The sequence below is a fragment of the Gavia stellata genome, chromosome 2 (assembly GCF_030936135.1).
Source record: "Gavia stellata isolate bGavSte3 chromosome 2, bGavSte3.hap2, whole genome shotgun sequence".
Classification (NCBI taxonomy): domain Eukaryota; kingdom Metazoa; phylum Chordata; class Aves; order Gaviiformes; family Gaviidae; genus Gavia; species Gavia stellata.
This window is the reverse complement of record NC_082595.1, coordinates 51052576-51078662: the sequence shown is the minus strand read 5'-3', so window position 1 is coordinate 51078662 and position 26087 is coordinate 51052576. Positions and strand designations below refer to the sequence as shown.

General features: G+C 44.1%; 2 protein-coding genes across 2 annotated transcripts in view; one reads left to right on the top strand and one right to left on the bottom strand.

Moving 5' to 3' along the window:
• Positions 1-4266, top strand: part of ENPP1 (ectonucleotide pyrophosphatase/phosphodiesterase 1) — a 62526-nt gene extending 58260 nt beyond the window's left edge. Inside the window, exons 23-25 of the mRNA XM_059835481.1 lie at positions 552-684; positions 1407-1563; positions 2389-4266. Coding sequence (XP_059691464.1) covers positions 552-684; positions 1407-1563; positions 2389-2556 — 458 coding nt within the window. The 3' untranslated portion in view covers positions 2557-4266. The remainder of the gene's footprint in view (positions 1-551; positions 685-1406; positions 1564-2388) is intronic.
• A 14246-nt stretch (positions 4267-18512) lies between these two features.
• CCN2 (cellular communication network factor 2) lies at positions 18513-21378 on the bottom strand. The gene is made up of 5 exons (XM_059832379.1): positions 21328-21378; positions 21006-21228; positions 20610-20861; positions 20165-20376; positions 18513-19837 (listed from the first exon to the last, which is right to left on the bottom strand). Exons 1-5 carry the CDS (start codon positions 21376-21378, stop codon positions 19541-19543), a joined length of 1035 nt encoding a protein of 344 aa, XP_059688362.1. The 3' UTR covers positions 18513-19540.
• Positions 21379-26087: the final 4709 nt, after the last annotated feature.

The following is a 26087-nucleotide window of genomic DNA, read 5'->3' as shown; positions in this document are numbered from 1 at the left end:
TGAAAACCTGGGTGAGAGGGAATATGAGACTGTTGACTGAGGGAGATTAAGCATATTCCTGGTGAAAAGGATAACTGTGGCACTTCCTCTGGACAAAAGAGGTGTCCTGTTTTGTAATGGAATAGTGGTCAACTCTTAACTGTAACCAAAACTGTCATATTGGTAAGATACTTCCCAGCTCATAGGTGTGGGCGTACAAGCTAGTCAGGCCAACTTGATAGTGGGACAAGACACGAGCAGACATGGTCTTCTCTCACCTTCCCTGCTCTAGCTTCTCTATATTTGGTTTCCAAGGAAAGAAACCCAAGGCCTCAAGGGAGCAGCATCACTATGCCTCAGTCAGGTTTGTGGTTAGGGTGACTGTGAAACCACAATGCCAGGAAATACTGTAGTGCATGCTGCTGCACCCTTTAAAAACTGTGAACAGCTGTATAATTTATTATTTTCCTAGCTTATTATGTCTGTTTATATTCCACTGAAAACTCTGTAGAGTTGTTTTAACAACTTCTACCTTGGAGATCATGTTTCCCACTTCAATTACTGTGTTTCAGTGTTATGGAACTACTTCCATCAATACCTGCTACCTGAATATGCTGCAGCTAGGAGCGGTGTCAATGTAGTCAGCGGTCCTGTGTTTGACTATGATTCTGATGGGCTCTATGATACCCCAGAAAAGGTGAAAAGGTGGGAACCTTTCACATTCTAATCCTTTGTTTCTTTTCTCCATTAGTGGTCAAAAAGTAATTATGATCCTTGTTATCAAGGAAAGCATCTTGTGGAGATGGGCCCTTGGCAGGTTATATCAGTTCAGAGAGACAGTTAAATGGCCCTAAACGGATACAGAATTGTAAAGCTAAGAAGTAAGCAACAAGCACAAAGGAAAATGCACCCTCAAAACATGTCATCCTAAAACCTGAAGGTGAAGTGTAAGAGAAGCTGTTGCACGCGGAAGAATGTCCGCTAGCCTGAAATCTTATGACATTGCCTGTAGGAGTGGACGAGGCAGTAGCTTATCCCTGGTGTCATGGTTGACACTGCCTGAGCTGGCAGCGTTCTGCTGCAAATTTGCGAGCACAAATACACCAGTTTGCAAAATTGGTTCAAGCCAGCTGGCGGATGGTTTTCTGGGCTCAGGCTGAACTCTCCATCTACTCTGGATTCTTGCACATTTTTATGATAAATCAGTTTGTTGTTATACCTCATCAAACTTGTTACTTAGATCAGCTTACAAGGCAAATTTGATTTGTAAAAGAGTAATCTAGAATTTTCCTTCCAGGCCTAAGCTTTCTTCGGGCTAAATAGGTGGATTGCCAAAATTGATATGCTAGAATATAGTTGATTGCTGTCATTTGTTCTTTGTGCAAGTATGATTTGATGGATTTACAGAAAGATCTTTTATGTTTCAGACACCCCAGTAATTCAGAAATTCCAGTTCCAACTCACTTCTTTATTGTGCTGACTAGTTGTAAAAATACTTCTGAAACTCCTCTGGAGTGTGAAGGGTCTCTAGATGCCTTGTCTTTCATTGTACCTCACAGAGAAGACAACAGTGAAAGCTGTGCCGTAAGTAGTCTATTCAGTCCCCATAAACATATGAAGGCAGGCTTGAGTTTGTTTTGCTTGGATGTTGGTGATTAACTAGTTAAAGACTGTAGAGAGTGTAAAAATGGTACAGTCTATCATGATCATCTTGAGAGAGAAGACAATACTTTTGTAAACAGAATTATGTCGAAGTCTGTATATATGCTCAAATGTGAAAATAGAAGCTCTCTGTTCAAAGAGTGAAATGTACAGCTAGCGGTGTAGTGCAAATATCCAGTCAGCGGCTGAGAAGGGTGGAAGAGCTTGTAGGAGAAGATGAGTCATTGACAAAGAAAGGTCAGTGCTAGGCCAAATGCGTACCCAAAAGGAGAAGACACAGATGTTCCTGAAGAGCATTGGTTGCTTTTAGTTCAGGTACCTTGGCACTGTGATGGGAATGCATGTAGCTATGCTCCATATAAGCCAGAACAAAGCATGGAAAGTGTGTAGACCTATCCTACAAGAGTTACAGAAGTCACTGCCCAAGTCAGGCACAGCTCTCAGAAATAGTTTTATCAGAGATGGTGGATAGATGCTGGACCTCACCTGCCATTCCCCATTGTCACCAACTTCCACTGGTGCAGCTACAAGTTCTGTATACTTGAGGAAGTAACAGCAAGTACTAAATTCAGGCAAGCTTATAACTATTTATAAACCAGTGCTTTCTGTTTGATAAATGCTTGCCAACAGTTACTGCTTTCTGTCTTTATAAAACATCAAAATGTCTTTTACTAATTGATTGAATGTATGTGAGGAAAAATAAAAAGATGTTTTACAAACCCTTTTGTTCCTCCTCTGTCCCAATAGGAAGGCAAGTCTGAGTCCATGTGGGTTGAAGAGAGAATGAAGTTTCATACAGCTCGCGTCAGAGATATAGAATTACTTACTGGGCTCAGCTTCTATCAAGACAGAAAACAGCCAGTATCTGAGATTTTACAGCTAAAAACATATTTACCAACCTTTGAAACAGTCTAATTTTTTTTTCCTATGGAACATTGTTATCCATTTCACAACTGATTTGTAAATAGACTGTTTTTAATGAAAACTTTTTTAAAAATAAGCTGGTACATTTATTGAGAACTCTTGACCAAAATGCCAGTAGGGAGGAGAGTGGGTGCCTTATTTATATCTCAGGGACTCCTGATGGACTATGTATGTAACACAGGATGGCAGCTCCTGTCATGCCCACTTGAATGTGGTGGAACCATGTCCATTATTAAATGCTAACAGCATTTGATCATCATAGTCTGAGACATGAAAAAAATGTTATCTTTTATATGCACTGGAGTGGGAGAAGTTTATAAAGCATGGGTTATGATCAATATTCTCCTTCAAAAATATAGATAATTAGCAACTACAGTTCTGGGAAATTGCTACATTCTTGGTGACCATTGAAATATAAACAACAGCACCTCTCACTCCAGTTTTCCTTGAAGCATGAATTACATTCTGAGCTTTGGGTCTTGTAAAATAATGCAGTGTTATGGTGCAAGAAGCTGTACTGAAGTTAGTAGGACTGGTAACTGAAAACTTCCCCAACACGGAAAAGATGCCTGGCTAAAGGAGTTCTGTTAGCTGGGAAACCTTAGTATGTTGGTGCCCTCTGGTGTCTCCAACACTGAAGGAGAATTCGAGGCACAATTCGCATGTTGTGTATGCATCCTCAGAGTAAGCAGGAATAGGATTCATCAAGTCACCTTCAAGTCAGAAGGATTATTTCAGGAAGATCTCTGAGCTCCCAGAAATAATTATCTTACTTCAAATTAAACGTAGATTTGATGAAAAGATTTTGCTTTCTTGAAGAAAAGATGTCTTTCTCAATTTGGTACATGATTTTGTCAGCTGTGGATTTGAAATCCTGGTTTTGTCAAGAAAAAGTAGTTTTGCACTAAGATTGTTGCCTTAGTTAGAATGGTAAGATGATCTTCTCTAACGGCACATCTCATCACTACAGTAAATGCCCGCAGGCCATTCACTTGTCTGTTGGCAGGAAACAACCAGATCCTAGCTGCATTGGTAGCTGTTAGTGCTACATCATCCAAATTCAAGCTCACGTAAGTTACCCATCTTGAATGCAGACACTGCCAGATGCAAATTCTGAAGAAGCATGTAATGAGCTTTCTTGGAAGCTCTCAGGCTACACAAACAGCTGCTACAGGCACTCAGGAGTGTAGGACCTCCCTCCTTTTCCAGTACACATGCTATCACCTTTGTAATTCTCCCACTCTCGCTAAAGCTGATGAGCCAAAAATGCCTGTTTTGTAATTGACTATGCCAAACTTTATACATGTTTATGTTCTTCTCATTTAAAAAGGAAAAAATACATCACGCACAAGTATGTTAGAAGAATGAAGAGCCTGTGACTGAGCAGAGAGGCATTTTACCTTAGAGCTTGGTCAGGGGATGTTGGAGGCTGGATTCAAAGCCTGCTGAAGTCAGTGGAAGCTTTTCCATTCACTTCAGTTTGAGCAGGCTGAAATCCTGGAACCGTTTTTTTCTTTGAACCAAATGTATTTTCTTGGTCTTGTGTTACAAGCATGATTTTTTTTTTTTCCCCTAAAGTAGTTTCACTGTGTGAAATTTAAATGTGTTGTAGCAACCTCACATTATGATATGACTGTGACAGCATTATTCAGTGTAACTGCTTTGTAACATTGCCTATGACCAATAAAAACATCAGAAGTATGCTGTTCATGACCCTTTCTGTACCAAGTGCTACTGGCTAGTTAAATACTCGTGCAGATACAGAGCACTATTTCACATTTTTGGGGGGAGGTGGGGAAGGGGTTGCTTCAATCCCTGCTCTTTGGGTTGAAGATAACTTCTCCAACTGGAATGTTGAAGTTACATTCATTCTTGGAAGGGAAAGGTAGGAAGAAAGATGGTCAAGACGTTCTTAAGTTTTTTTAGAACTGGTACTGTCTCCTGAATGCAAATGACTGAGATGTTAACATTTTCAGAAAGTGAAGCAATGGCAGTTTCAGTTAAGAGGTAGGGCTAGCCTAGCTCCTGGGTAAAGATGGAACAGGGTCAGCTTCAAGCAGATGACTGCTGGTTTGACCTAGGGAGGATTTTTCAAGGGAGAGTGGCTGTGAAAGCTATTGTGGGCATCAAGAGAGGGTAGAGGCTGAGAGGGGTTTGGGATGTGGCTTTGCCGTGAATTGACAAGTCAACTTGACAAGGAAGTGAGCTATCCTGATTTAATCTTAGTGTAAATAGTTTTGCTTCTTTTATTTCTTCATCTTTGCTTTTTAGAAACATTTGTAATGGTGGTGTCAGCATTGTGAATAAATGCTGGTGCTAGTCATGGGTATCGCCAGCCACTGGATACCCAGGATGGCTGTTACTGGGTTGTGTTTTTGAAGCCTCATGGGCCCCAAGGAGCATGCTACAGCCATCATTAAACTCATAATTCTGCAAAAAACCTACAGTTTTGTCTATTTGGATATAAATATTTTCTGTTTCAGCTGAATGTATGGTATCAGAGCGCCACTGAGCATTCTCGGTAGGTGAAGTTGGAAGCTGTCATAGCAATGCTGTTGTGGCGTGACTGTTAGCATTATTCAATGTAACTGCTTCTTAATGTCGGCTGTTGTATAGTCTGGCCTTCTTGAAGGTAAAAGAGACAGTGGAGGGGCAGACTAAAGGTTATCGGTCCGGATGTGTCATAGCAGTGTCTTGTGTCAGCCGGCATTCTCAGGGAAGGCACCAGGAGATGCCGTAGGCTGCAGTTGGTGCCCACCAATACAGGAAAGGTGCTGACCAGTCTCCATCTCCTAAGCAATAATGTTTGCTTATGTTAAGGAAAGGATAGCTGAGGAAGAGGGTGGTAGGAGCCTTCACAGATGTTAGAGATTGTTCCAGGGTGGACAGAGCTAATCTAGTCCTTGTGACTGTTATGGTCAGAAAGAAAGGAAAAAGGGCCTGGAGGGCAACAGGTGACATCTGATTTAGGCATGGTCTGTCTAACTGTGGGGTAAGTGAAGTGATGGGGTGGGCTGGTTACTGAAGGAATGAAATGGGTCATGAAATTATTTTGGGCAGCTGAACCTTAACATACCTGAGAAGCTGATGGCTCTTTGATGGTGGGGTAGGAATGAGCAGTGGGGCAGAGGACATCTCAAGATGGTTTTGCTGCTGAAAAAATGCACACGGGGTTTTGCCTCTAGAGGTATTCAGGTGGTATGGATTTATATTGCCGTCTGCTTCCCCTCTCGGTAACTGTGAAGTAATAAACTTGACCAACGTATTACAGATTTCTTGCTCTTATTTACCTCAGGATCCACTGCGTTTTAAAAAGAAAATGAAGCAATATCTAACTGCCTGTATTTGAGATGGACCTGTTCCGGCAAATCTGTTCTCGACACATCCAGCATCCAACCACTGTGTCCAGCCCAGTGCACAACAGCTGTCCACGAACAGCACCTGCAAGAGGCTGCCCTGTCTCATCCGGCAAGTAGGTGGCCTGGGCTTCTGCCTTTCCTTGGTCTGAGGAGATTCAAAGTACAAAATTATCCCTTTAAATACAAGGTTATAAACCAGGTTCGGCATGCTGGGAGGAGCTCCCCCTGTGCTGCATGGGAGGGCACCCACTTTTCCAGGAAAATGAGATTCTTGGGAACCAGAAGGCAAAAAGGAATGTAAAAAAAAGCCTAAATCTGTGGCCCTGTGGTTAGGGCACTCAGCTGGGAGGAAAGATCTCGTTTCTGACCTCCCTTCTTCCAAGATCTGCTGCAAAGCTCAAGCCTGTTGCTGAGGAAGCACCTGTGTCAGGACGAGTTGCTCATTGTACCACTCTGGAGTGGATGCTCAGGGGTGACAGCACTGTGACGGACCTCTCCTATGGCAAGGTCACACACTCTGTGCCTGCGGCGGCACCACTAATGAGGTCAGGAAACCATCCCAGGCTGACAGCGAGGGCTATGCTCGGCTCTTCTACTGCTGTGCTATGGTAAACTGGTTTTACCCTTCTGAGGAGTTCAGGGACAGAGTTAGTGTGAGCCCAGCAACTTACTAAAGCAGAAGTTTCCATATATTTTTGTTCGGGTACCACTATTGCTAGTGGCAGCAGCAGCAACATCTGCTCACCCTCGTACACCCTGCGGCAGTGTCTGGGAGGCATTGGAGCACCACACTGAGGTAGCTTGTGTTCCATGAGCGGTAGTCTACCATAGTTTGGGAACCTCTATATTACAGGAAACCTGTCCAGGTTTGGCATCCTGTGACTCAGACTCCCTTGGAATCGAGTTGAGTCCCTCGCTGAACCGCTATGAGTCACCACACCGGCCTTAAGCCTCAGGAAAGGCTGCTATGGAGACCACGGACAAACTTGCAATAATTATGGAAGCCTGGCAACAGATTTTAGAGGATGCCATTGCAAATTATTGTATTCCTCCTCAGCCACACCATGTGTTAAATTTGTGTCGTCCTTTATTGCAGGTTTAGTCCTTTCTATTTTTAGTTTTTCTGCTGAAATAAACCAAATACAGTGGGATGGAAAAATTTTGAGTCATCCCAAAGCTCCTGACTGATCTCCCCCTGATTAGAAGACAGTGGAAGCGCCCTTTGGTCATGTCCGTAAGGCACATATGCATGGCTGAAAGTCAGTCTAGATGATACGAGACTGTGCGTTCACGGCGCTCTGGCAAAACCGCAATGCAGCACCAGCCTCCGTATGTCTTTTCATAGCTCTGTGCTGGAGGCCTTACCTTTGCCATCCTGCATCTATACCGGAGCTTTGTATTTCTGGGTGGCAGAAAGTGTGCTGCTTGAGGACGATGAATTTGCTTTTAAATCTTGTACCTGCTGGCTGCATAAGATGGCACGGTCCACTACAGAATTTGAATTCTACTCTTTGTTACAGTGCTGTAACTAGGTTTAAAACTGTACCTAGCCTCTTTACACTGGAGAAAGGAATGATGTACTGCTGTTCAAAGTAAGTTGTTTAGGGAGGTGCAAAGATCTCTTTTGCTCAGTGTACGTTTTCTAAGGAAATATGGCCCCGGGACAGTAGAAATCGAGGCAAACCACCTGGAAAAGAATGGGCTTTCTTAAGCTTTTTATGAAATACTTCACATTCTTGTAATTAGCTAACACTCCTACTACAATTTTCAGAGATGAGAGCACTGGGAAGACTGAGTTACTGGGGTCCAAGGAATCAAAAAAACTTTTGCGGAAGAAGGTTATGCTAGACAGAGGAAGGGTTTTTTTTTTCATTTAAATTACTGTATATCCTGTGTATCAGACATACGAGTGAGAGTAATTGCACTGCAGATGTTAACATTTTTCTTTCCTTGTACAAATGAGCTCAAGTCCCATTAAATGTGCATTGCTAGCTCCCATTGCTGGCTTCAACAGAGCAGAAATGTAGTGTGACTCTATATCAACTGCTTCATCACTGGGGGGAATAACTGTTCTTGGCATATCTTGCAGAAATGGATGTCATCTTGGAGCTTACATAATATAAACCAGGTTGTCCATAGCTTTCTGCAAAAAAAAAGAAAAAACAAAAAAAAGCAAAAGTATGACCCCGGGCCCCCTGCCCCCATATACTGCAAGATCAAAACACGTTGCAGCCAAAATAGCCCAATTCAAACAGGAGAAGGGGGGCAGTGTTATGACAATGAATCCTCATGACTGCAGAGGAAAGTCAGCTAATGGATTGGGTGGTAAAGACCATATTTTGATTAAGTCAACAAATTTGGCTGCAGATCTCAAGTTCCAGAGAACAGGCCTTGGACTGATATGCTGTTCACATGGAGGACTGAAGAGTTTTCATTTGATGGGACACTTCTCAGTATTTGTAAAGGGCGAAGCAAGCAAACTTGGGAAGATCAGAAAACACCGGGAGGAAGAAGGCACCAATTTTTAGACCTACTCACTAGCTGGCTCTAAGTTCTTATCAGACATTAGAATGACTTGCAGACTCCATAACTGTGTCATCTGAGGGCATAGATAGCTGTAGCTCTGGGAAAACAGTTGGTGGTAGCCATTCAGATTCAGCACTTGATGGAAGTTGCATTCACATAGCTTCTTGACACATAGCTCCTTGAATACGGAAAGTGTGGAGGTTCCCACAACATCCCGAATGATTACTTCATAATGACAAATTGCCAAAGCGTCATCCATGCCGAAGTAAAGCTTATGAAAGATGGACATTTTTGGCGTCAAAGACATGATGTTGAACCCAAAATATTACAAGAAAAAAAGACCTACCCCCAAGAAAAAGCTGTGTGGAGCTTAGTATCAGCGTCCACAAAAATCACAGAGCTGTAGGTATTTTGGCAAGAGTGCAGCTGTTCCGTTACTGAAAAGGCATCAAAAGAGGGGCAGTGCTTTGGGAATTGAAGGGAATGGATCTACTAGTTGAGAACAATCACATGCCTTTTTAAAACAGAAAAAGCAATTAACAGAAGCCTGTTTTGCCCAAAGGACTTGGATAAATACGTCAAAAGGAACTATTTCCCACTATTAATTAGAAGATAAATTTTGAGGACTGATAGATGGCAAACACCTTCCTAAAACCCCATTTTTAAATACAGAACATAAATTGATTCTAGCCCTCTCTTTGGAAGATGGTTTTCTCATACACAAAATATATAGCAGATTTTGATGGTATAAGAGGTGACACTTCATGTAGATGATGGTTTTGTTGGGGTGTGTTGATGACATGAATTTAAATGCCATCCTGAAAACAGCTAGAACAGCAGTGCTAAGGCTGAATCACAACACAAAATACTTAGATGGGGAATATAGAGCTCGGGAGCAAAGTTAACCTGAATGTTCTTAGACGTGCTTGGCTGAGCCACCACCTTTAACACGAAAAAAGGGGGTAGAGTGATGTCTGCGTAAAGAAAACTGTATAAGGAAATGTTTGCCTAACCTGGATTCTCAAACCAGCAACTTGAGAGCAGTACTTGTGCACAGACACTTACGGATGTAACTTTTGGTAGAGATTTAGAAGCTGAAGAATTTGGTCAGATAGGACCAGGCTGATGGTGAGCACAAAGCTGGGCTATCCACAAGCCTTTCTAAGAAGGAGGCTGGCACTAGGAGAGTGAAGATTTTTTTTTCTGCCCCCTGCCTGATCCAGTGATTTTGATATCTCAAGGTCTTTGGGTCCTGCGCCAGGTTTGATGAGGCTTACTGAGCATTTCCAGCCAAGTTAGTTAAGAAGTCAGTGGCAAAGGTCTGAAGTTCTGTGAAGCCCCCTTCTTAAAAGTTGTTCACTTGGGAAAGGTGATGTGAGAAAACATATCTCTAAAAAGCCTCTTTTCTTTGCTCATGCAGAAGATGAGGTGCATGGTGCTGTTACGGAGCAGAGTAATGAAAGCAAATCTCGGGTGAATCTCTGGTTCTAAGTGACTAAGAATGACCAGGCCATCATTGCTACTATTGAATAAAGGTGTTATTCAAACAAATTGTAAAATCTTGTTTATTTATGAAGGAATTATATGTGCCTAACAAACAGCCAGCATTTCTTACCACTTTTTTGAGTCTAAGTGATGTAGCTGTCCATGTACCAGACCCTGCTCTGCAATGCGGTTGTGGGGCCAGCTGCAGCAGAGAGTATCCGGAGGCCAAGGCACAGCAGCCCTCTTGCCCATTTGTGTATCCAAACCCATTTCACAGAAATGAGTCTCAAGGAGCTGGATCAGAGTTTTTTTACAGTAGGTTTGGGTTAGACCCAGAACATCAGACTTGAAGTCCTATTCATCAGACCAAACCTACACAAAATGGGATGCGACTCATTGTCTATGCATGTTGAAGAAGTCAGGAGGGAAATGAGTTTCCGTTTCAACAATTTAACTCAAAGGCTTATTGTAACATAATTAGTCAACTGGAAAAAGAGGTGTAATTATGTAAAGTAATTTCATGGATTTCTGACAGATCCCCAATGCCTATGTATGAATTTATACCTGCCTAAGGAGAAAAAGCAAGCTCTGCTCATCCTGCAACTTGGACCTCAGGGGGCTGATTAGTTTTTAAGAAGCATGCAAGATAAAAAGCAAGACATTTAAAATATACTCTTCTTTACTATTGCCTTTAATAAATAAACCTCTCTTTTGGATGATTTTTCCAGGTACCTGCTGGTGACAATTATCGTGATATATTGTGACATATTATTGTGATTTGTTCCTCCAGGATGGGTGCCATTGGGAAGTCAGAGGATGCCCAGGGAGAGTCTTCAAGGAGCTCCTGTTCTGCTGCCTGCTGCCAGTTCAAAGCATGGCAGCAGTTCAAAGCAGAAGAGAAAGGGGATCAGTGAGACCTTGCAGCTGGTTCCAGAGGAGTCTTAACTGCATGCTTGGATGTTTTAGTTTCTGCATCTTTAATATAGGTAACAATGGTTTGCAGAGTGTATAAACATATGTCTAAGTAATTCATGGTGCTCAGACAGACCTGTGTAGCTATTACTTTAATACTTCATGAGGAAATAAGATACCCTACATTTCAAACAAGACTATTCTTAGCTCACACCATCCTTCTTAACAAAATAGCAGGAATCATTTCAAGTGAGAAATGAAATACCTACCACCGAAAAGAGCATAATGAGCTTGTTCATCTTCATTTATATAGAGGCAAAGTTTGTACCTGGAGCAGAAGGCTGCTGCTGCTGCTGCTGCTGCTGCTGCTGCTGCTGATGATGATGATGATGATGATGATGATGATGGTGATGATGATGACGACGACGACGATGCAGAGCAGCCACACGGTGTCAGTGTGATGCAGAGAAAGAGCCCGGGCTCATCCCTGGGACCGGGCTCTAGGTCTGGCAGCCCTCCGCAGCGGAGCCGTATGCCGGCTGGGACCCGACCGGGCCTGTGTAGTACCCAGCACAGGATGTATTTGCCGTTTCAGGAGTTGTTAGTCTGATACTGGTTCAGGGGGTGTATTAAGTGCTAGCTAGGTTAAATACTAGAATATATTGCCGTACTTCCTACGCCATCTATTAGCAGCATCATAGAACAGAAATTATATGCTGCAAATTTGCCTCATTAAAAAAGCAATTTTATCTAAATGCACTCATGAAATAAAATGACAGACTGCCTTTTCTCTCCTCCTTGTTTTGGACAAGGAGACAGAAAAAATACAGGTGCCAGTGCACAATTTTTTTATTTTCTGAGTAAAGAACAGGCTATTTCTGTGCAATCCTACAAGCTCACAAGTTATCCTGGTGTGGATATACAGAGCACAAAAAAATTCAGACTGGTTTAATGAAGTCTAATAAATAATCTTAGAGGGATCTTAGACAAAATTGTTAATTATTTGGAACAAGAGCCTGTTGCCTCTCACAGTCAGCAGTCACCATACAGCACAAGGAGATTTTTATCAGCCAGCATTACAGTTGCTTGTTTGGCTCTGATTTTTGTTGAGAGGGCCATCATATATGTCTGTGTGTGGTTGCTAGCAAATATACATATTGTTTCTAAATTGTTTTGTGATAAGGTCTGTGGAGAATGCCATGCAGGAGCCAAAGAAAACATTACATAAATAGTCTCTAATTTGCTTTTCAACTGTATGAAACTAAAGCCCTCTTAAGGATAGAAGAGTCTTGCTTGATTTCCGCATGTAGAAAATCTATTAACTCTTCATACAGAAAACAAGTTTTTACCCAGAGAGTCCTTGCACTTTAAAGTCTGGCTGTACTTCTGAGCTTTGCCATGCTCATTATCTATTTGCAGAAGTCAGAAAAGCCAGAACTAAAAAACCCAGTTGTACACAGTTTTTCAAAGGGTAAGATGAGCATACTCACATTTGTAGAGTGGAATATTGTATGAGATGACACATTTATATTCCAACTGCATCCTCATGAGAATAGCTACATAACACAGAAAGCGGCAATGGGGATGTGTGCATGTGTGTGTGTGTGTGTGTGTGTGTGTGTGTGAGGTTAGACCTTACAGGATATCCTTACGCTACATGTATCCTGTGTTGAGTAGCTCTAAGAGTCTTGTACTCTGGCTGTTAAGTCAAGGTGGGTAACATTGCCAATTCTTCTCTAACAGTATTTTGTTGGGTATCTAATCAAATAACTGTAAAATAAAATGGCACTTCTACAGTGCTGTGTATTACTGCTACGGAACATAAGGACGAGCAGCAGTGCTGAGCCTGTAACACAGCAAGCAAAGCCAAATGTTGCCTTCCCTTGCACTGCTGATCCCAGGTGGCTTCTCGTAGGCATTAGCAATCTGGGATCCATTTGGGATCACTGGCTGGGGCAAGTTCTGATCTATGTAATGCTTTCCGAGGTGGCTTCTTATTGGCTATGGAGCTGTGGCTGGAAGGATCAATGGAAGGAAAGAAACATTTCATTTCTATGATATCATCTAATAAAAATCTTTGGAGTCGTACGTAGAAGAAAATCCTGAGTTAAGCAGATTCCCCCAGGTGGGCAACTACAGCTACGATGCTGATGGGACAAACCCATTGAGAGACACTCGTGGCAGTTCCCAAGATGAGATCAGCTGGCCTTCTTCATTAACTCCTACCGCATTAGATTTCAAAAGCTTGATCAACTTATTGACCTTGGACTTTTTGACTTCAGAACAAGCCTAGAATTAGAACAATATGTATAAATGGAAAAGGCCAACTGTGACTTTTTATGTATTTCCATTGCTCTGCATGTTTGCTGTCTTGCATACATGGTGTTCTTGAGAAGTGAGTCAAAACAAATACTCTTTTTTACTGAGATCAATGAACTCTAACACTGACCTTCCTTAGGATGGCAGAAATTGAAAATTTGTGAAAATAATAATTTTGCACGGTGTTATCTTTCTGTCTTGCTCTTGTTGGCTGTGAAGCTGAATCCCAGAGGGATGGTCATCTGTTTAGCTGGTCTGTTTTGTGTTGTTTTACCAATCCTCTTCTCCTGCCAGACTCTCCACCTGGGGCTGGAGCTCTGTGATAGCAGAGCGCCGTTACAGAGGTTGGCTGGCCCATACCTGTTCTTGGATTAGTGAATGGCTCGGCGCGTGTGGTGTAACCAAAGCCTAGAGTTAGGGCTAAGTAAGTTCCTTCAGAGCATGGTAGTGTGCCAAATCACAAAGTCCATGATGAGATGATCTCTCATCAGAAGACTCTGAATGTCTTCTTTGGTTAAGAATAAAGACTTTTTTTTTAATTGCATGATTTAAGAAATATGCAATTAAGAAAGCATAATTAGCACCATACCATATCACAGTGTATTAAGATTATATCTAATAACTTCCCAGATGTACATTGCCTAGAGCTTGAACAGCATTTCAGATCTATTTTGAATTCTAGCCTATCACATTCATTTACCAGATACACTGGTATCACTTCCCTAGTAGGTAATACTTTCTTGTGCAATTTGTGCTCCTCCAAGTGCTCATTGCCCAGCAAATATCACAGAAGCCAGGCTGCGGCCTCTTGGGAGCCCTCCCAGGCACACAGCCCTGTGCACTTCCCCTAACTTCGTACAGCCTCAGGACTTTGGGCCACGGGTGGTCTAAACCGGTGAGACTGCCAATTAGCCACGCTGAGATAAGTCGTGAAAACTGGCTGACAAGCTGGTTCTTAGCATTTAGCTCAGGAGCAGGAAAACATATTTCGTAGCTGCTGAAAGCTGTTAAATACCTGCTTTTAATAGGACTAATTTAAAACAGCAAACATTTCTTTGGATTGTGCATTTCTTTCAGTGGCCCAATTAATGGGGCCGGGTAATGAATGGAGGCACCCCTGGATTGCGTTTACACGGCAGTACCGCGTTAGCAACCTTTTGGTCCTGCTCACGAGGCTGTAAAATGCTTTGTTCCTCACAGCATAAACACTATTATACTACTATTAGGGTTGGATTTACTTACCATTAAGCAAACGTAAATACTCCTGCATTTGGCACTGCCTCAGTAACAGACAGGAGCGGAGGAATGCTGCCACAATACACAGTCAGAGGTTTCTGGGGGGACTTTTCAGTATCCCCCTATATTTGCTGCGCTGGGGGTGTGGGCTCAGGCCGGCACAGGGAAGAGCTGAAAAGGCCAGTGCTAGCAGCAATGACTGCAAGCAGTTGTTCTCGGATGCAGGAGCAACACTGGGTCGTGCAGTGGAGACGGGACCTTAGTCATGCTTCTAAACTCTGTTCAAACGCTAAATGTGTTGAAGGCTTTAGTACAGTTTGGGAACAGGTTCCTTGAAGAAATTCCTGGTATTTCCTGGTTCCAGGCAGGCTGAAAAACACTGTGAGAATGTGGTGGCGTTTGGTATGTCCATTTATGGGCATGAATCAAAGGAACTGCAGGGAGGAAAAAAAGTGGAAAAATGAGAGGAAAAATAAGTTAACTGAGCTACTTCCTCTCTCGGATTCTTCTTGGGTTTTGGGCAAAGCCTTACACTGGTATTTCATCCCAACTTCTCCTTGCTAACTACTTCCATATGTAGGCATAGCATAACATCAGTTAAAGCCACATCTAAGCACTGTTTTTAAAGAACTTTGGGTTTTGGTGGTAGGATGCAAATTCAGAATGGTTGAATTATTGTATGTTTAGGTAAGAATATTACTGTTCCTTCTTACATTTAATGTCCTTTTCAGTGTAATGGTACGAGTGCCTTCTTCAAGTGCGATGTCTGAAAAAGCTATGCTACATGAAAAAAGTAAAAATGATCTAGCAGAGCATGCTGTTTCTAGTGGTGTCCAAAAGTCAGTTTTCTCAGCTGAGTCCCCATCTTTATGAGACAAACAACTGGATACTGTTCAAAGGCTTATTTGTTCCTGTGTGGTTACGGATCATTAAAAGTGGCTCATTCTTGAAGAGTTTCTTAACTAGTGTACTTCGGGTGTTTCTGAGCTCTGAGGAATCTGACAAATTTCCATCTGGAGAGTAGAGCCTATTTCATATGAAAGGGCTGTAATTCGTGTCTGTTGTTCACATCTGTATTGTGTTAGAAAGCTAAGCTGCAAATCCATACAAAAATGTTATGGTACAAAAATCTGAAATATGATAGCTTACAGTTATTTCACACATTATTTGATACTCTGGTCTCCAGCCACCTTGAATTCCTGTTTAATGATTAATTGAGTATCATTTATTAAATGAGTATTGACTTTACAGTGGTCCCTTACCAACTGTATTACTAGTACTGCTGGAGATCCATTTTAAGGAGCTAGTCATTTGAATGAATATACTATCATATATGAATAACATATTTTGAAAGCAAACCTGAACAACAGGATTTTCTGAGGATGCAGATATCCAAAAGCAAACTTCCAAACCAAGGTATTTTGGAAGGAATGTGAACCAATGTTCTCTCCCGTGTAAGTGACTTTGGACTTTTGAACTCAAGTTTTTATTCTTGCATCTATGCATCTTAGGCACAAAGAATTAAATCAGGAAAACATCTTTACGGTTGAAAGGTCCACATTTTAACCATCATTTAAGATGTCATAAATTCCACACAAGGGCTCCTTTTTCCCAGGATACCGTCTTACAAACAGTATGATGCCTACCTACACCTCTAGGACACCTTACAACAAAGATATTTAAATTTTTTTACCTTCAGAGATAAAACCTTCAGAGATCTAACACTTGTGAAATGGTGTAAAATGCACGCTTCTGACAGGAGACTACATCTGTTCCTGGAAGAAAAAGGAGTGCAAATCATTATAATGCAGTGATAGCTGAGATTTATCATCCTTGATATGCTCAGGGGAGAGCAACAACTTGCTAAACAGATTTGCTTATGCAGCATATTTCCTTATTTTAATTCACAGTGGCAACAGCACACCACCATTAAAATATTCTGACAGGAGACCCCTTCCATCCTTCTCTGCTGGCCTGTGAAGCAGTGTGATAATTTGTCAGATGGGGAGCAAAGCAGCTGCATCATTGCATTACCAGGCAGAGGATAGGTCACGGTCCCAAGCTGTTTCGGGGGAGCCCCTTTGCGGGTGACTAATTACAGATGGCCCTTCCTGAACTAGAGCACCGCTGCTGCTCTCTGGCCCTGCAGCCTGGTATGCCAGGCACAGCTGGTGAACAGTGCCGGGGGAGGCCACAGCACTGTGCAGCTTAGGTGTCTGAGATATAGCCCACACTGCAGGGGACTGGGAGCAGCACCTGAGTGCATCTCATGAGCCAGTCATGAGGCTCAAGAGGTCGCTGTTATAAGGAACAGCCATTCATTATAATGACTGATACCAATTTGTAAAAGAACTCAGGGCAGAGTTGTTGATGAACAAGCTTGAGCAGCATCATAAACACCCCCTCTCAAGGCCATTAATCCCAGCCTGCCTGGTATATTGTGCTTCTTTCTGTTCTTCTGATCCTGAGAGCTTCTACAGTGATAGCCATCACTGTAGAATAAAGTATGAATCACTGTATGAATGAAGTCCATGTACGTCCTGTCCTTGCTGGAACTAGAAATGACAGTTTTCTTGTTATTTGGGGGTGGAGCCACAGTAGCAGTCGGACAACCAGTCTTTGTGGTTGTATGAGTATTTGAAGTGTTTCCAGGGTGAACTGAATGGCTGCATCATATTCATAACCTGGGGAAAAAAAAAAGAGAGAGAAAAAATGCTGGAGAGTCTCAGGGACTGTAAGAGCCAGAAGCTACCCAAAACTATTTCATATGGAACACAGAAAGCCACTTCCTCATGCCAGGAGAATTCCTCGTATTTTTTAGAGGAAGGGGAAATGCTTCTATGGCCTTCTGCAAAGCCTGGTGAGGCCACTGGCAAGACTCCCATTGACTTGCCATTAGTTTAGGGCTCTGTTGTCCATCATTAGTCAAAGCTGGTGTTACACCGATTTGCTGCTAATGCTAGCTGAAATCAATGGGATTGGAAGGTGCTCAGGAAGGATGGACATTTTTGTAAGCTAACACTCTTTCACCACCAGGAAATTCCAGATTGAACTTGTTTGCCTCAAAAGGATTCTTGTTGGAGGGTATGTGTTTTTTCTGAAAACAAGAACTAATGCTTCTAGTGCAAAGGTTAATTTTAAATTCAGAGAATCCCCTAGTCTTAATAAAGGGACAAAAAAAGTCTATTATTAATGTAGGACCTAGCCCAGGACTGAAGCTTTCCTTTTAGCTTTAAGGGGATGAGGGAAGTGACTCATAACTGTCTTTATACTGGTTTTTGCTTGTCTGAGAAGAATGTTTGGACCATTATCAAAATGTGAAGCTCTTACAATGCTTCTCATCTGTGGGCCTGCAAGAGTTTGAATCAATGGACACTTTACAGACAGAACTGTCACATAAAATGATTTGCCCCCAGTCATCAAGTAGGAAGATAACCCAGGTATTTGCCATCTGAGTTCAGTGCTCTGTCTACCATACCATACTAAGGTCTTAATTCAAGTAAAACCACGTTTAAGTTAGCCCTACGCTGCATGAATGTTAAATCAGAATATCTTAAGAGGCCCCCTCCAACCTGTATTATTCTGATTTTTATGATACAACTCATTAGCTCTTCACTGAGAATTTTACATTTTGGACTTCTGGATTTGACTCTGGAATCAGCCACTCTAATGCAGATACTTTAAAAACCATTTTCCTTGCCATAGCTGAAAAACAAGTCTTAACCAGTAGAACATTCCAATGAAATAAAGTATGGTGCATGGAGTATTATAGCAGGAGTTGAATACTATTGTGACCAGCTGGCTCATTTTAAAGCCACCACATGTGATGCATGCGGAATCTGCTGCACTTTCTAATGAAATACCAGGCTTGGCAAAGCAAGCCTGGCCCTGCCCTCTGTTCTAAATTCAGAAGAGTAACAAACTACAGTTGGTTCACTAGTAACAGAATAAGTAACCATAAATCATTAGCTTATTCATGAGTGTATGTGCTTATGGACAAAACACCCCACCATGCATGTCTTGATTTTCATCTATTGCAAAGCCAAGCCCTCTTAGGAATATGTAAAGTAGTACTGAAGACTGAAGGAAAATGAAATACCAAGCCATATATATAAAAAATATAAATACTTTATTTTCAACTAAAAAGGTGCAAACATGTAACTTTTGGTCACACTTCTCAACAAATAAACTGTCCAAAAAGAGCCATAGTCAAAGAAAGAAACAAATGCTCGAGTGGAAAGACTGATGAGCTACAGAAGAGCCATTTTTCTTAAAGCCACTTGCCCAATAAAGTAGAAGTAAATGTATTTTGCCAGATGAGTGCTTTGTAAGGATACAGGCACCTCAACTCTAATACTCTCCATCTTGATCTCAACTCACCGTTTGGCTCATCTGAACCGTTTCCACCGGAGTATTTATTTCATGCTTTGAATGCATTGTCAGACAAGCTTTAAATCCTACCTATCTTGTTCCAAAAAGAAGGCTATCATTGAAATTTCAAAGCATTAAAACAAAGGCACAAAACTTTAAATTAATTTAGATAACTGTACAAATATATATACACACAGTATTTACAATATTAATAAAAAGTAGCTTGTTACAGGTAAATTAACTGCCACAAGCTGTCCAGTCTAATAGACATGATTCTGATTCTTCTTGACCAAGCCATATGAATCAGAGTGTCAGAGCTGAAACATTACTGTCCTGACTAACAGAACACCTTCTACTTAGCACTTCGCTGGGTACGGGTTTGCATTCCAGCTGTTGCTGTCGCTAAACCAGCACCAGCAAACATGCTAACAGTCTCCTTCTCAATTGCACTACTAGATGAAGCACGCTGTACCACATTAAGGGAACACTTGCTTGACTCTGCTTTTCCTGCCTATTTCCCTTAAGCCCTTCACACCACCTCACAAACAGCGTGCTCTGAAGCTGTGTCTTATTGTGGTCCCACTGTCCATTTTACCTTCTTCAAACCACCATTTGGGGTCAGTAGAAAAATTGTCTTAAGTCACATGGAGCAGTTTGTTGAAATTAAAAAAAAACTGATTTAAATACCTTGTGCTATTGAATCATGTTTACAAAATGAGATGCAAATCAGTTCAAGTTGAGAATCTAGTTAGCGTCTCCTTCTGGCTTTATGCCATGTCTCCATACATCTTTCTGTAGTACAGAGACTCAAAGATGTCATTGTCTCCAGGGCAGTTGTAGTGGCACGCGCAGGTCTTGATGAACATCATTTTCCTTTTCATGATCTCCCCATCAGGGCACTTGAACTCCACGGGGAGGGTGGCTGTTCTGTGGGGTGTGCAGCAGCGCCCATCAGTGCAGACACCACAGAACTTAGCTCTGTAGGTCTTCACGCTGGTGCAGCCAGACAGCTCAAACTTGATAGGCTTGGAGATTTTGGGGGTGCGAATGCACTTTTTGCCTTTCTGTTAGGATATAAGTGAATACAAAATGTTCAGAAGGTAGGCTTTCACACAGCACTAAGTTTGCAAGCTAAGGGCAAGCAGACATGCTAATCCTTACTACATTTTCATCAAGCAAGAATGTCTTACATAGTGCCATAATACAGCATGAGAGAAAATAAAGGGCATTTAATTGTAAACTGTTCACCACTGGGGCAAAACTCAAATTTCAAGGTAAACCGCTTGAAACTGACTACCTGTCAGAACTGCGTGTTTTTTGGTAAGACTTGGGTCTTTTGCTAGTGGATGGAAGCATCCTAGCAGATCATACATGAAGATGAGGCTATTTACCTTGATGTTCTCCTCCAGGTCTGCTTCACAAGGTCTGACCATGCACAGTCTACTCTGTTTCTCCAGTCTGCAGAAGGCATTATCATTGGTGACCCTGGTTGAGATGCCCATGCCACAGGTCTTGGAGCAAGCACTCCATTCAGTGGTCTGCACCAGGCAGTTGGCACGCATCATTGTTGGGTCTGGACCGTAAGTATCTTCCAGTCTGTAAGCTGCAAGGGACAGACAACCAGGATGAGACCACCATCTGATCTCATGCCCTGCTAGAGGCTCTCTTCCCTTGCCTTAGAAATTCAGGCAGCCACGCTTATCTGTGGGGTGACCCCACTAACTGCGGCAGCCCAGCTGCCGGGGTGCCCTGCGTCAATCTGTTCCACTGCCTTCAACCTCCATGCAGGCTGCCCCTTCCCCCTGGGCTGCCGTCCGCAGAGGCACCCCCACTCACCAGCAAGAGCAGGTCCCACGGCAGTCTGCTCTTTGGCCTCGTCGCAAACCCACTCTTCGCAGCACTTTCCAGGGAGCTTCACGCGGCGTGGGTAAGGGCAGTCAGGGCTGGGCAGGCGGACGTCCATGCTGCAGAGGGGCACGCAGCCCACCGCCCCGTCCAGGCAGGTGCACTGGTACTTGCAGCTGCTCTGGAAGGACTCGCCGCTCCGGTACACCATGCCGCCGAAGACGCACGGGGCGCCGTCCCGAGCTGCGAGGGGCAGGAGGCGGAGGGTGAGGCGGGCGGGCCGGAGGTGCAGCGTGGCCGGGCCGCAGCGCCGGCTTCCCCCTTCCCCAGCCCGGCGGGACCCCGCCCCCGTCCCCGCGGCTGGCGGCAGCCCCGGCCCCCACTCACCGGTGCAGACGCCGATCCTGCGGTTGGCGGGGGAGCCGAAGTCGCAGAAGAGCCCCTTGTGGTGGTCGCAGGGGTCGCGCTCGGTGCAGAGCTCGCCCAGTTGCTTGGCGCAGACGCGGCAGCAGCCGCAGCCGTCGGGCACCAGGGAGACGCCGGCGGGGCAGGTGGGGCCGGGCCCCGCGCCGCACTGGCACTGCCCGCTGCACTCCTGGCCCTGCGCCTCCTGCGAGCGGCGGGGGAGAGAGAGGGCGTCAGGGCTGCCCCCGGGACCGCGCCGGCCGGGGCGGGGGTGGCGGCGCCGCGGGCGGGCGGCGGCACTTACCGGGCTGAGGAGGGCGAGGAGAAGGGCTACGGCGAAGCTGGCGGGGGCCATCCCGCGGCGGTCGTCGGCTTGTGGGCGGCGCGGCGTGGGGCAAGCAGCGGCGTCGGGCTGCCCGGCGGAGCGGCGGTGAGCTGAGCTGAGGTGAGGTGAGCCGAGGAGAGGAGAGGAGAGGAGAGGAGAGTTTCCCGCCGGGCGATGCTCCTCGCGGCGCTGCGAGGACGGGCCTGTCGCGGTGGGCCGGTGGCTGCTCTGCTCTGCGCTGCTCCCCTCCGCTCCTTGCGAGCCCGGCTGGAGAGTGGCTGTGTGACTGCGGAGTGCCGGCGCGGGCGCCCCTTTATACGCGGCGGCGGCGCGGCCTCGCCAATGGGCTGAATGGGGCCGCGGACAAACAGCGACATTCCGCGCATTCCTGCGCGCCGCGCCGCGCCGCCCGCCCCGCCCCGCGCCGCCGCCGCCGCCCCGGAGCGGCCCTGACCCCTGACTCCCGCATTCCTCCGTCTGCGCCCCCCCCAAACGCCCCCCCCCCTTTTTTATTTTTCATCCTGATGTTTTTTAAATGTGAGTCACCTCCGCTGCCAGCGGCTCTCGGCCCGCCCCCCCCGGGCAGCGCGTTATTTCGAGGCGGGCGGCGGGTCCGGCGGGAAGGGGCGAGGGGGGCGGCGGGGCGGTTGCCAGGGGCGTCCGGGGGAATCCGTTATTTCCCTTCCTCTTTTCTCCCCGCTCGCCCCTCGTCCCTCCCCGGGTAGAGGGGACGGGAGGCGGGTGGTTTCGGGGTGGCCCGAGCCCGCCGAGCGCCCGGGGGGCGGCCAGCCGGCCGGCCGGCGGGGCCCTCGCCTCGGGGTGCCCGGTGCCCGGCGGCGAACGGTCCCGGCGCTTTGGTACCACCAAAAAAAGGTATAATTACGCTACCGGGTATAAATTGACTCTTGTGTACCACTGAATCATACTGAGTATTTGTAATGTGTTCCTTCCCTAATAGATGCTCTCTATGAATAGAGAGAGTGCCTATTTACCCTGAAATATTTGGCACAGCGGACGGAGTCTGAAGCGTGGAAGAAGTGGCTATTATTTTCCCACTGCCTGTGCGCAGCTGTCATTTCTGAGCAACACGTTCCTCGCACATCCCTGCTTCCCAACCTTGCTGATGGTCCACCCTAGGATTACGACAAGAAGAGGCTGGCACGCCACCACACTCAGCCAAAACCTAAACGCGTTGTGGTTGTATTTGACCGAACCCAAGACCCAAGCATTGTGGCTTGTATTCAATCATTGCAGATAACTGTTATGGTTTTCTTCTTTTTTTTTTTAACCGGGAGGATGGTTCTTCCCCCACCTCCCCATGTATCATTTGAATATTCAGTGATGTCATGTTGTTTGACCTCCGCTTTAACGCAAGGAATGCCAGCGTTTTGGCTTTTGACCTGTAGAAGTATGTTAGTGTTTAATGAGAGAGACGGGCTTAATGCATCTTACTAGGCAAACTGAAATCTGAGGGATATCTTAAAAGATACCATCTTTTGCATGTAGGCTTTCTCCCAGTGCCATACCCCCCCTCTTTCCATCCCTCCATGTGTAGGCATACGTCCACGCTATGATACAGCAATATGTATGCACAGGATTCTTGAGGGAAAAAGAAATGTTTTCATGTAAAGCCCCAGTAGGATATATTGTACTGTAGAACAGTTATTTATATTCTGCCAGCACTGTACTTTGGCTGGTAAAATCGTTTGGATGCCGTTTCTTCTACTTGAAATTCTCCATTAAAAGAAATGAGATTGGCTCTGAAAGAGAAAAAAAAAAAATCCCAGAGGAACAGTTGTGGTAAATAATATATGTTCCCAAACCCATGAGGCCTCCCAAAATCTGTATTTACTTGAAGGACTCCAATGGCCTCAGTGCTGGGTAAATAATATGTGTACCAAACTATGTATGACATGCATACCAAAATGCAAATGTAACCAGGTAAACAGAATGCCTTTTTTAAATGCCTAAATATGGTAGGAGAACATCAGAGAGAGAGAAGCTCTAGACATGTTTTATAACTTTCCATGTAAGAGGTTTTTTCACAGAAACAATTTTATTAAACAAAACCTAAGAATCTCTCTGACAGAAAAAGTATGTTTAAAAGTAACAAACCACCAGAAAGCCAGGAAATCCAAAATTAAAGGATAAATCTGTCCTAAGTCCTGACACTGCAGGCCAAGTACAGCAAGCCCCATCCACTTGCTGCCCTGAGAAAAAAGACTTAAATAGGCATTTGGACTTCAGAACTAATTCTGGTCTTGCACCACTGTGAATCGGGCATTAACCCGCTGAATTACAAGTTGTACGAACCCATGAAAGCGGGTAAGCATGAGAGTCCATCAGGTTTGCCTTTTTGTCATCTTGGTTTCTGTGCTGTTAGATAGGATGCATCGGGTACCTCGTTTGTGCGTGTGTATGTACGCACAGGGGCGAAGGGAACCTGGAGGCAAGGGTAGTTCTTTCAGAGTCCAATCAGTCTTCAGCTTATCCTTTCTGATGACAGTATGTCATGGGCTGGAGAAGTACATCTTGGCATTGATGCATGAAATGGTTAAAATACACTAATTTTGACTTCCATGCAGGTGTTTATACAGCATGTGCTTTTAAGATAGTATATTTTTTCTGCTGAAACTAGGAATTCAGTACACTGGCCTTGCAGACTTGTTTACACAGCTATATACGGTATGTGTGTGTCTACATCAGCTTCAGTTGGTATAGTTCCTTTGGTGAAGTCTTGTAAAATGTACAGGTGTGGATATGCTACATTCCTCTCTTGTGTTTTTCCTTCTTTTTTTCCCTCCTTCCCCCCAAAAAGTCACTTGATCAGGTATCAGACATGCTGAAAACCTGGCAAGACTACAGGAAAGTGGCTAGACTTGGAGTGTTTGTGTACTTAAAGAAAGAATCTTGCACATTTTCAACTTTCAGTCACAGATATTTTTTTATAAGAGCAGTTGGAGGTCTGAGCCAGCCCTCAAAGCGGAAATCAAAAGCTCCCAGAGAAACATACCCGAGGAATGTGAATCTAATCCAAGAACCATACGCAATGCACATACAGTACTGTCAGTCTTATAGGAAGTCTTGCCATATATGGACATCTGGACCCTGAGCTGTTTATCGTCATGATAGGCTTGTAGCTGGCTTCGGACATTTCTGGCTTGCCTCAGGTTTAGTATGCCAATCAGTTCCTTTCCCAAAGTGCTCACCAGCATATTTCTTAAAAATTGTAACAAATATATCTCAAAATCCTGAGAGGTCTAGTTAAAGTTACGTTAGTAGGCTTTTGCTCAAAATGCAGATTCCAAGCAAGGCTTACTCTGCTAGCTGAAAAATAGACACAGAATAAAAATAAGGTGATTTATTCCATCATGAATGTGGTTGCCTGGTATTTGTCTTTTTTAGAAGTCATCTGGTAACTTATTCTATGTATCTGTAGGCACAGAAAGTGCTCTGAAGTAGACTACTTGCTGGACTTTTCCTCATCCTTTTCTGGAGGGACGCGTGAGCGCATGAATCGGCAAAAGCAAAGCGAAATAGAAAACTTCATTTCCCAGGAGCTGTCAAGCAAGTTATCCATGTTGTGTCATTTGTATTACTTTGTTAGAGTGAGGCATGTGGTGCAAGCCTTCCGCTTTGGAGCCGCGACAGTTCACGTCAGCTAATCTTACCAATGAGAGACATTAGCTCTTCTCCAAAGTGAAGCAGAATAAGAAGGCTGGGCGGTGCAGCGGATGGCATAGGGCCTATGGAAATGTTCTCTGCTGAGCTGATGGACCTAGTCCAAGTTCCTCACGATACTGGGTCAGATTCTCTGCTAGCGTCAGTTGGGTAGATTAACTGAACACACTGCTGGCCATCAAAATACTTGGACTTGAGAAGTCCAAGTCCATTCAGCTGAAGCTACTCAGCAGTATGAGCAAAGCAAAGCCATCAGATGTGATTCCCATTAGCAGATCTGAGTTCTGTTGTTTTCTGTAATCATCATTATTTAAACTTATTTAAACAACTTCTTTATGTTCTAACACATAATATTTTGTTAATTCTAGAGTCACTGAGAATGCTTGTTTAAGCTCTTGGCTTCATTCTTAAAAAGTAGCTGGAGTTTTTTATGAGTGTGTGTAGTCTTAAAGCAGCAAAGTGGTTACTGGAAGTAGAGTAATCTTTATGAGCATTCAAAACACATGTAAAACTTTGTATGAAAGAGAGATTATAAGTAGCATGAAGCCAAAGGTCCTTTACCTAGACAGTTCAGTGTATCTGATTTTATTCTGAAAAAATTGCCATAGATCTTACCAGCACTGTAGAGAGCAGCATTCAGTACATCTGTGCCAAGGTTGGCCGTGTCCTCGGTTTTTTGGGGGGAAGTACAGAGCCCTTCCACAGCTCGCAAAGTGAGTAAGGAGGGGAGAGACTTTCAGTTGTTTATTTCTCAGATTTGACTGAGGTTCGCAACCTCTTGCAGTCATAGCAAGTGAGTCACTAACCACTCCTTTGACAGTCGTCCTATAAATGGTTAACAGTTTATAAAAAGTAAGTGTCACTGGATGGAGAGGAAACATGGCCAGGGACTTGATTCAGAACATTCACCAGAAATCCTTTGAGGTCCGTCTCTTAGAGGAACCACGTGGAAAACAGCTGGAGGAACACTTCCTCCCACTCTGTCATGACTTAGGTGGGCAGGAATGAATCAGATCTGCTTATTCTAAAATGCATGTGATTTTATTTTCTGTTTTTCA